The sequence below is a fragment of the Polyodon spathula genome, chromosome 46 (genome assembly GCF_017654505.1).
Source record: "Polyodon spathula isolate WHYD16114869_AA chromosome 46, ASM1765450v1, whole genome shotgun sequence".
NCBI classification, from domain to species: domain Eukaryota; kingdom Metazoa; phylum Chordata; class Actinopteri; order Acipenseriformes; family Polyodontidae; genus Polyodon; species Polyodon spathula.
Window position 1 is genome coordinate 2,633,578 of NC_054579.1, and position 11,001 is coordinate 2,644,578.

The 11,001-nt window shown below is 38.4% G+C and overlaps 1 protein-coding gene across 1 annotated transcript in view; it reads right to left on the bottom strand.

Annotated features, from left to right (window-relative positions):
• Positions 1 to 559: 559 nt before the first annotated feature.
• The window catches only part of LOC121306120, a 13,491-nt gene continuing 3,049 nt past the window's right edge, over positions 560 to 11,001 (bottom strand). Inside the window, exons 3-4 of the mRNA XM_041237837.1 lie at positions 6,432 to 6,559; positions 560 to 5,417 (exon numbers count right to left, since the gene is read on the bottom strand). Coding sequence (XP_041093771.1) covers positions 1,615 to 5,417; positions 6,432 to 6,528 — 3,900 coding nt within the window. The 5' untranslated portion in view covers positions 6,529 to 6,559 and the 3' untranslated portion in view covers positions 560 to 1,614. The remainder of the gene's footprint in view (positions 5,418 to 6,431; positions 6,560 to 11,001) is intronic.

The following is an 11,001-nucleotide window of genomic DNA, read 5'->3' on the forward strand; positions in this document are numbered from 1 at the left end:
GCATCTCATGAGAATCACTCTGATCTGAATGCACAGCTCACAAGAGCTTCTCATGAGAATCACTCTGATCTGAATGCACAGCTCACAAGAGCTTCTCATGAGAATCACTCTGATCTGAATGCACAGCTCACAAGAGCTTCTCATGAGAATCACTCTGATCTGAATGCACAGCTCACAAGAGCTTCTCATGAGAATCACTCTGATCTGAATGCACAGCTCACAAGAGCATCTCATGAGAATCACTCTGATCTGAATGCACAGCTCATAAGCACTTCTCATGAGAATCATTCTGATCTGAATGCACAGCACACAAGAGCTTCTCATGAGAATCACTCTGATCTGAATGCACAGCTCACAAGAGCTTCTCATGAGAATCACTCTGATCTGAATGCACAGCTCACAAGAGCTTCTCATGAGAATCACTCTGATCTGAATGCACAGCTCATAAGAGCTTCTCATGAGAATCACTCTGAACTGAATGCACAGCTCACAAGAGCTTCTCATGACACTCATTCTAACTCCCATCCCAATAATTTACAAACAAACACATTTTCCAGGTTATCTGTCCACTTTATGTTGCAATCAGCATTGAAACACAATTCAATTTAAACTCTTCACTTAGCAAAGTAAAGGCATTGATAAGCAATACAAAATATAGCACAGGTCTGATGAAACATTTATGCTCCAGAGATCAGTTGTTTGGTTTCCCTGCCCTTATAAAAACTCCCCCTAGAAGAAGCATAGCACAATGTCATAAAGAATAGGTAAGCATTGTAAAGACCAGCATGGTAAAGCATATTAAAAGAACATGGCAAACCAGGGTAAACTATTGTAAATGCATAGTATAACCATGGTAAATGCATGGTAAAATTGCAAAAATACTGGAAGAACATACTGTGGAAAACCGCCATAAGGGTGGTGCATCAGCAACACAATAGATCAATGCATGTTACATATAAGCAAGGTCTTCATAATCCATCCAAAAGAAATGAGAAACACAACCCTATAGAAATATCGTTCTTGTAAATACAGCTCTGCCTCAGATTGTGAGGGGTCTGAACAACCAGAATCTGACTACTGAATAAAAAGCACCCTCAGCATAGATATAATGGAAGAACTGCCTTCTTTATCTATTACAGAAATACATAAACAAATCTAATCAGTTATTTAAATCATGCACATTGCACTAATACTGAAGCATCTTTAGATTCACCCAAAACAATACATAAAATCATCTTCTTGCTGTACCAATAAATTGCATTTTATACTGTAAGTACAAATTAAAAATTAAGTTTACTTGATCAACTATATAACTTTAAGCATAGGCTACATTGCCATTGTTGTACCCAATCTGTTCAACTCAGCTGTTAACAGCAAAGCAAGCTAGTCTCTAAAGACACTTGAAATTATTAAATAGCTGAAATGAACACTTGGTGTGTACTGGAGAATTGGATGATCGTGAAAGAGTTTGAATTAGTTGACATGAGAATCACTCTGACACAAGCACCCCTATTGCATTTCTATGTGTGTTCAAAAGTACCAGTATTTCAGTAAACAGTTCTTTCATATCACTGTAATAATCAAAGCCCTGTTCCAGAATCAGTACTGTAGGAGTCAGTGTCCTGCGTGCCAAGCTTTAACAATTGACGATGTTTGCTTCATTTGACTTGCACATTTTATTAGCTTTTCCATTTTTCCTTTGTATTTCCTCTTCTCGTCAGGGAGCAGTTTCTCTCCTTTGGCGATTTTAGCTACTATTTCAGCCTGATTCTTCATCTCAATTAAGTTTTGGACACGGTCCTGAAAACCCGGTTTCCCTTCTTCTTTCTCATTGTGAATGAGGAGCTCAATGTACTCCACTGTTGACAGAGTGTTTGGTTTTAAAGCGATTTCCTCAAGCCGTGCAAGGCAGTTGGATGACATTCTAATTAGTTGCATCAATTTGTCTTCAATTCTATCAAATTCATATTCAAGCTTTGCAAGTATTTCCTTGGTCGTCATAAACTCACCAGATGCTTTTACAAAGTTTTCTTTTAGATTTCCTATTGTTGTCTTGACCTTCAACGATTCATATTCCCACAGAGCCATCTCTGATGAATGGGCAGTGTAGTGACAGTTACCAGGGCATATCACACAATTCCCAGCATTGTCCATGACTGCACATGAGTGAATTTCTTCAGGGGTAGGAAGATAGCAAGCAGAGTGACATGAAAACAGACAGTTATTGCAATTGGTCGATAACATGTTGGTCTTTTTCCTTTTTGCTTTCATTTCTACTATTTCTGTTTCAAAATCTTTATTTGCAGTGATGTTTGCCTCATGCTGTTGCAGACTCGACCTCATGCTTTTTATTTCATTCAGCTTAGACAAACCCATTCGAATTTGAGGCACCAGCTTTTCCAGGGCAGTCTCAAGGCGTTGGCGTTCTTCAAGCACTTTCTTTGTTAAAAGTAAGCTCTTTCCTTTAACTTTGTCTAAGGTCTTGAAGAATCTCTTCATATGTTTTGAACTGTGGAGCCAGACATCTTTTTTTTTTCGAAGGCTACTGTCCTCTTCATCACTCTCAGAATCAGATCGATCACCCTCATCAGGAAGCTTCTTCAACGCACAATTCTGTGTATATATTGCAGAATTGTTAAAGGCAAAGTGGGTTGGTTGCCCCTTTTTATCTTTGTGGCACGGCAACTCTGCTGCCTTGATTGCTCCTAAAGCAGGGATATCATCACAGTCTGCAAATGTGACAAGTATTAATATATTCTCTTCTATGTCTTTTCCAAAAATGGAGAGAATGGAATCAAAAACATATTGCTGCGGTTTTGTAAGGCGAGCCAATGAAGCCTGGACCACGAAGCACACTGCGTCAATATGATCAACTCCATTTGGGTCTGAAAAAAAATCTTTGACTTGCTGAGTGATCAGTTTATCTTGATCCATACCTCTTGTGTCTCCAAACCCTGGCGTGTCAATAATGGTGATAGAGAAAGGGACCTGAAACCCCTGTTGGTGACTGAGTTCATATGCAGTCACCATAGAGGTTTGACTTTCGGCTTGGGTTCGGTTTGTATCTTCATGGATTAATTTGAATCTAAACTTATCTTCCCACTGCACACCCAAGATGTAATTGATCATCCCATTGATAAGGGTGGTCTTTCCTGCTCCCGTTGCTCCCACAACCATGACTACTTTATTTGTCTCTTTTCCCACCCCCCTCCCGAATATGAACTTTTGATAATGTTCACTGTGTCCAAGGGGCTGCTCATGTAAGGATAGTCGATGAACTGAAGGTGGTCCCTCTTTTATTGATGTAGAGAATTGTAGAAATCTTTCACTCTGTATTTTATCTTGAGGTTCACTCTTTGATTTAGCTTCCTTTTCCATTGGCGTTACTATTATAACCTCCTCACTTGGACCACTTCTACCTGCTTCTCCACAGACAGATGACACCCTGAATCTGTAAGAATGAGTGGGCTTTAGTTTTTCCAGTGTGTACAGACATTTTGCTGTCTCGGTTTTCATTTCAGTCCATTTTGTAGTTTCATCAATGCTGCTTTCCCCGTGATCTTCTCTATATTCAACTGCATAGCAAATAATGCTCACATCCTCTCCTATGAAAGATGGCTTATCCCAAACAATTGTTATAGAATGTGGGTCAATGTAGTTCTTGGAGGGATTACCAGGAGGGCTTGTTGGAAGCGTCTTCCTTTCAGTTGTGTCACTACTTAAGCTCACACCTGGTTTACACACTGCCTGGTACCTGAACCGGTAGTGACTGTTTGGTTCCAAACCTGATACAGTGAAGGACTCCGTTTTGACTTTTGTATCCAGTGTAATCCATTCACTATGTTTAACATTCTGGTAGATAACCTGATAAGTGACAATCTCACTAAAACCATTTCGTAGAGGAGGAAACTTTAGCTCCACACTATCATGTGTTGTTCTACAGACATCTGGTGTTTCAGGTTTCGATGGAAGCTCAAAGTTTTTGGTCTCCAAAATTCCTCTTTCATAGAGATAAACTGAAGAACCGGCATTCAGGTCATCTTGTATGGATGCTACAATGAACTTGGTGCTTTCTTTACTTTTGTTTGCTTCCTCAAAATCCAAAAATAATCGTATACGCTCCCTTATCTGCCTTGATATTTCCACAGATCTGAACCATTTTGCAGGTTCTTCCTTTGAATCACACACGTCTGGTGTTTTTATTTCACGGCTCCCAGAAGCTTGGGATGCCAAGTAGCTTTTTAAGCCTTTTAGGTAAGTTTCTTTTTGCTTTAATGAAGTAAATGTGAAGCACACTACAAACTCATTGCTGGAATCCAGGACTATTTGGTCCAGCTCACTGCTTGATGACACGACTGTTGCATTTTTCATAATGCTCAGATAAGACCTCATCACATTCATTTCTCGTTCTTTGTCTTCCAGCCATTCTGATAACATTGTGTTTTGGAATGGTGACTGTTCCTTTCCAGTCAGTATGTCTACCAGTACACCTTCCTCTTCCCCGCCACCTCGTATGGAGGGTAGCACTCGTGCTAAAGATTTCTGGAACACCAGTTTGTACTCTGAACACATGTCTTTGAATTTTCTCATTTTATTCTTTATCTCAGGAAACTGGATGGCAACCGAGTCGTTCATCATGTCATTGCATTGCATATCGTTCTCATTGAATTCTTCTAGGACTTGCTGTGAGCGACGTACTAACCCGATGCTGATTTGCCGTACTAATTGAGACGCTTGGGAGTCCAGTTTGTTTAATGGGTAAAGCCAGACTCTCATGGGCACAGCATTTTCTCCATGTTCCCCAAGCAACTGTGGGAGGGTAGCATATGTTTTAATTGCTTCCTCAAAACTGACAGGGTTGTTTTCAAGAGCAAAATCACCATAGAATTTACAGCTAAACCCTTCAGTGCTTTTCCTCTCGGTGTCTGTCATTTTTAGGGATCCTTCTCCTTCAATTGACATGAAGGGTATTTTGTTTATGGAAACCGTCAAGCTGCCTTGAATATCTTGCTCATTCTCTTCTGAAGAAATCTGCTTGTCAAACACAAAAAAAGCCTGGGCACCATACAGAACAGCTGTAACAACGTGAGTTGCTGTACCTTCTTTAAACACATTGGGATAAGTTACATTGCTGTACCCTAAATGATTCATGGTGAGCTGCTCAAAGCGAGTGGTTGTAAGATACTGCAGGGAAACCCGGCATTGTCTTTTAGAAGTCTTTTTGTCATTTAAATATTTTGCAGATCCTTTAACTGTGACCAAACCACTGAAAAGGCTTGCTGCCAGTGATGCTTCAACATTCAAAGCAGATGATTTTGCCTCTAATGAGTCTGATGCAATAATCTGGAAATCTGTATAAGGTTTTGGACGAACATCAATGTCTTTTTTCAGCTCCTCCAAGTTCCACAAAGTAACGCCTGCATAGAAATAAAGAAACACTTAAAAAAATGCAGAGCAGGATTTTCCCACTTGTTAAAAATCCTTCCCTTCCATACAGTACTAAAGCCCACATTTTACTGTTCAAAGGCATTGTGGCGCTTTGCAGCACTTAAGATAATTTTTTGTTGCCTATTTAGTGTAATTGAGGAAGGGTTCAGCTAGTGCCTTCAGCTGTATAAATTAGATTTCAAAACTCAGTCCAAAACATTTGTTGGTTTGATCTGTAATCCCCTGGTTTAAGACATAGCTGGATTTTTACAGCATGTTGCAAACAAAGGGTAATCGACTCTGCTGGAGGAAGTTATGATCTTCCAATGTGAAGGACATGGGACTTGTGGTAGACCTACATGCAAAAAACAATTCTCAATACATTGGTCTAATGACTTTTAGAGGTAGGTGAGGAAAATATAAATGAGAATTAGACGATCAACTAAAATACAAGTTGGCGATATTTTATTTTTGTGTAATGTCTGGCTGCAGATTGTCCTGGGATGTGACTGTGCTGTTTCCCATTGTTTGGGATGATACCATTATTTATTGAATTGGTTGCTTATTTATTTATTTCATTGATCAGGTTATACGAGCACCTCGCACAGAAGCCTCATTCTGATTGTGTATTTTTGGGGGTTTGACCTGCTCTGGCGCCGATTTGCTTGGTACCAAAATGGATCGCAGTTCGGACCCTTGTGAGATTTGTTTTGTTTTCTGGATATTCTTTTTTCTTTAAGTAGGATGTTTTCCTTCCTAATGGATTATTTGTTGAACACCTTAATCGGTAGCATTGTTGGATTTACACACGTTTTGGCAATTACTGATGTGGTGCCAGTTCTGTTCTACACATGTATGGTGGAGAGAACACCTCTTCTTCAAAAGCCTGGACCAGACCTGGATTCACTAGATTGATCTGTACAGTGCATTGGCTTCAATTGGCCTGTTTGTTTTTCCTTGTGTACTTTTCATTGGGTTTCGTTGGCCATGAAAGGTCACTTTACCTGGAATGAAGGAGTCACTGCGGCAGTCGTACAGCATTCCTAATTGGAAAGGTCGACCGAGAGTCGCCAACTCAATGTTGCTGTCTGCGGTAGCCATCGTCCTTCTGGGTTTACTGCTTGAAGATAAACTGCAATTGAGATTGATTGAGAGTGTTATTCTAGGAGTAAAAAATAGTTGAAACGTTTTTAAAGTTTAACATTTACATTTTCCTAATACAGTATTTAATGTATTACCTGTTTTACAGTAACTAATGGATCACCAGTTTAAACAGCAATTAAGCAGGACCTTTCAGTTTTGTTGAGTTTAAAGGGGTTATTATAGCCAATGAACTAACTCAATAGATCTCTTCAAATACAGTCAGATATTTTATTAATTGCACAAATCCAGTTGTAGCCCAAACATTATCTGTTTACTCTAGACCAGGGTTCTAAAATGAATCTCTTCACACAGCGAAAATATTTAGGGTTTCATTTACAAAGCTCAACATGTCTTAATGCTGATGTGGGCAATTACTGCAATATTAATTTACCATCCTATTCATGAGAGTGGTTTACTGTCAGGTTATACTGATTACTGATACTTTTGCATATCTCCCAAGTAATGCTAGAAAAGCTATTTAAAACACTGTGGTACAGGAACCACACACCTCTTAATCACCACACACCAGGTGGTATACAGATATGGTTCTCCCTTTCAGATTGTATTTGTAATATGTGAACATAATAAACAGCTTCAGGACAATTACTTTCCTGCATCTCGTACATAAATAGAAATGACCTTTTATATGTTCAAAATATCTTTGTCTTGACTACCCACCCTTGTTCATATTCGCCCCCCCCACCATTGAATTAGCAATATATTCAATTGTTACTTATATATGTGTACACAATTAAACTAATGGCATATATTTTGTTTAGTGTTTATTTGAAATAAGATAACATTTTAAAAAGTATGTTGCAATGGCGAATTGAGCCTGCAAGCAACCTTGGGCCTCATTGTTGACAAGTGCCTTATTTCTACAAGTAAGCTGGTATTTAGTAAGAAACATTAAAAGAAAAAAGATATACAATTTACACAATAGATGCTGCTTATTAACAACTCCGATAAAGACAACTTTTGGTTATTAACATTTTTAGAGGAACCAATCCTATCCTATGATGGCTACCAAGCAGCATCTGCTGCATATCAATAAAAAGCTGAATTCAGGAGTTGTAAAACTTACAAAAGATCATCCCGTGGAAAATTAAAAAGGGAGAGGTTACTATTTATTGCTGTATCGCCACAACTAAATGCGGAACACATCCAAGGCATTAGTACTATTTGTAGTTGTGAATGCAATAATAATAGGTCTAATCTACCCGCTACCAAACCAAACCAAACCACGCCCCAGTCTTGACCGCTCATGAATATGCATGACAGTGGCAATTTCTAACAGCATTTCGGCGATAAAGAGCTCTTGTCAGGCCAGGTGAAAACATCATCATAGAAATAACAGAATAGGAAATGAGGCAGATTTTACATTATATAGATAGGGGGGAAAGTCGCTACCGGAACTCTTTGGATTTCCAGGATGCACCGTTCAGACGCGGACAGAAGTTTCAATGTTAAATCAGTGGAGGTGACCACCTTGTCTGTATATAGAGGATCTTTGATTGTACAAAGCGGACGCAGCTACCTCAGTACGGCCCCTTGCGGGAGCCTGTGCGTGTGCATGTTTGTTTTGTCTGTCTGCAGAAGACCTGAGCAGGAGATCCAGAGCTGCAGCCACAGAGCCAGCTGATTCAAGGTCACATCCCTCGCTGCACAGCACAGCACAGCACAGCACAGACACGTGAAGCACTTTCACTCAGGATACAGAGCACAGTTTAAACATAGAGGTATTTGAAAGGATGCACTGTGTTTGCTTGTTTATTGTCACACCACTCGCCAGCCTGTCACACATGGTTGTTCTGGTTCTAGACTTGGCCTGACCTGTCCAGTGGTGACTACACATGATGTGTGAAGTGAAGCCACCTGCTGTCCCAGTTAAGCAGTGTGTGCTGGAAAGCCTGGTCAGAACATGGGCCAGGTAAGGGCTCAGTGGCCTTTTCGGAATTGTCAGCTCTTACTATCAAGGAAACCATGTTTAATTATAAATAGGCGAGAGCTGATGAAAAAACCTGCCTGAACAGACCTTTATTTCCCTCACATACCTACCTTTATTCATAAACCCGCCTGGAACACGATGTTCCATTTAGCATGAAAATCAATGCACAAGATAAAACTATGTGAGTATAACACACAGAGAATCTTTCAAATCATTTTATTGATCAGTGTTAGGAGCACAGTTCAACTGTTTGGCAAGTTACAAGATTAATCACAGTTGTAATTAAAGATAGTTACAATGTTCATTTTTCTGGAGGTTCTCTCTGGCTTTAACAAAGTTGGGGGGTTACATTGTAGCAATGGATCTTGTAACATTGTGTGAAACAGCTGGACCGAGTTCAAATTCTCTTCTCTTTGATTTTTACTGGAGCCAAACTCTATTTCATATTATTATTATTATTATTATTATTATTATTATTATTATTATTATTATTATTATTATTATCTCTCTCTCTCTCTCTCTCTCTCTCTCTCTCTCTCTCTCTCTCTCTCTCTCTCTCTCTCTCTCTCTCTCTCTCTCTCTCTCTCTCTCTCAATCCCTGCCTCCACCAGTAAGTAAGCTTCTTCACCTGTTGCCACCTGCAATTTGTATGCTGATTAGAATTTTTCCGACCGGTATTTCTGCTCCCCAATTAGTTAGTTAATAGGGCGTGACACTGGGAAATACCATGCACAGGTCAAATGAGCGGAAGCAGAGTTGCCAGTCAAATACCTTCAAAATAACTTTATAAACTTGAATTACATCAAATGACTTAAACGACTTGTTTGTTAAATGACTTGTTCTTCACCCAGAGTGGAGTTTTGCCTAACTGGATTTAGAAATAATAAATAAAAATATAGTGAGAGTCAATGAGAAATCCCCACAAATACAGCAATACAAACGTGTGTGTGTGTGTGTGTGTGTGTGTGTGTGTGTGTGTGTGTGTGTGTGTGTGTGTGTGTGTGTGTGTGTGTGTATGTAAAGTTTGAGAAAAGGGAAGACTGCTATATATATACACCTTAAGTTGAATAAGGATGAAACTGGTTTTGTTGCAAATGTTTGGATATTTTTTTTCTTTTTTTCCCCAGAAGATTTCAATTTTTATTTTTTATTTTTTTGTTGTGATTAGTTCTGTTTCATAAAAGTTAGCAATACATTTGGGGATTTTTCATATTTGTTAGTTAGTATGATACCACAAGCCTTTAGTATACATGCATTGCTGGACTGACTTAGTAACATGTCTTAGTATCCTAGAGAACAAATAAAAAGGTCTAATTAAACCCTTAATTGAACTGATAATTTGCTTCATTAACCAACATCTAGATTAAGAGGTGAAGAGGTTTGCTAATATTGTAATGGACGTGTACAACAGAGCAGTTAAAACACAAAGCAACATGCTCACTGTGAAATGTGTTGAAGTGTTTTCGATAGAGAAAATTCATTTCAATGTCTATCTAATTATTTCCGCCTTCAGAAAAGCGTTGATTCGTTTACATTCTCCTCAGCTAAGTGCAACCGTCACTGAGGGCTTCAACTACCCGGTAACCATGTCCCTTCCACGGCAGGACTGGTAAAATCACCACATTAAACACAATAGCACATGCATGTGCAGTATAGGACGTTTTCAGTTAAGTGCCTGACAAAAAATTATCAGATTTTAGAACAATTTAGCTTCACAGACTGAGGGAAAAAAATGCAGTGTTTCTGACAGTCCATTCCGTCATGTTTTCAAAAAGAAAAACAGCGGGTTAAACCATGTAGATCAGCGTTACACGAGAAGAGAAAGCACTGTGCGCCAAATATAATAAACACATAAATAAATAAATACACTAGAAGAGAAAGCACTGTGCGCCAAATATAATAAATACATAAATAAATAAATATACGAGAACAGAAAGCATTGTGCGCCAAATATAATAAATACATAAATAAATAAATACACAAGAAGAGAAAGCACTGTGCGCCAAATATAATAAATACATAAATAAATAAATACACGAGAAGAGAAAGCACTGTGCCAAATATAATAAATACATAAATAAATAAATATACAAGAAGAGAAAGCACTGTGCGCCAAATATAATAAATACATAAATAAATAAATACACAAGAAGAGAAAGCACTGTGCGCCAAATATAATAAATACATAAATAAATAAATACACGAGAAGAGAAAGCACTGTGCGCCAAATATAATAAATACATAAATAAATAAATACACGAGAAGAGAAAGCACTGTGCGCCAAATATAATAAATACATAAATAAATAAATACACGAGAAGAGAAAGCACTGTGCGCCAAATATAATAAATACATAAATAAATAAATACACAAGAAGAGAAAGCACTGTGCGCCAAATATAATAAATACATAAATAAATAAATACACGAGAACAGAAAGCACTGTGCGCCAAATATAATAAATACATAAATAAATAAATACAC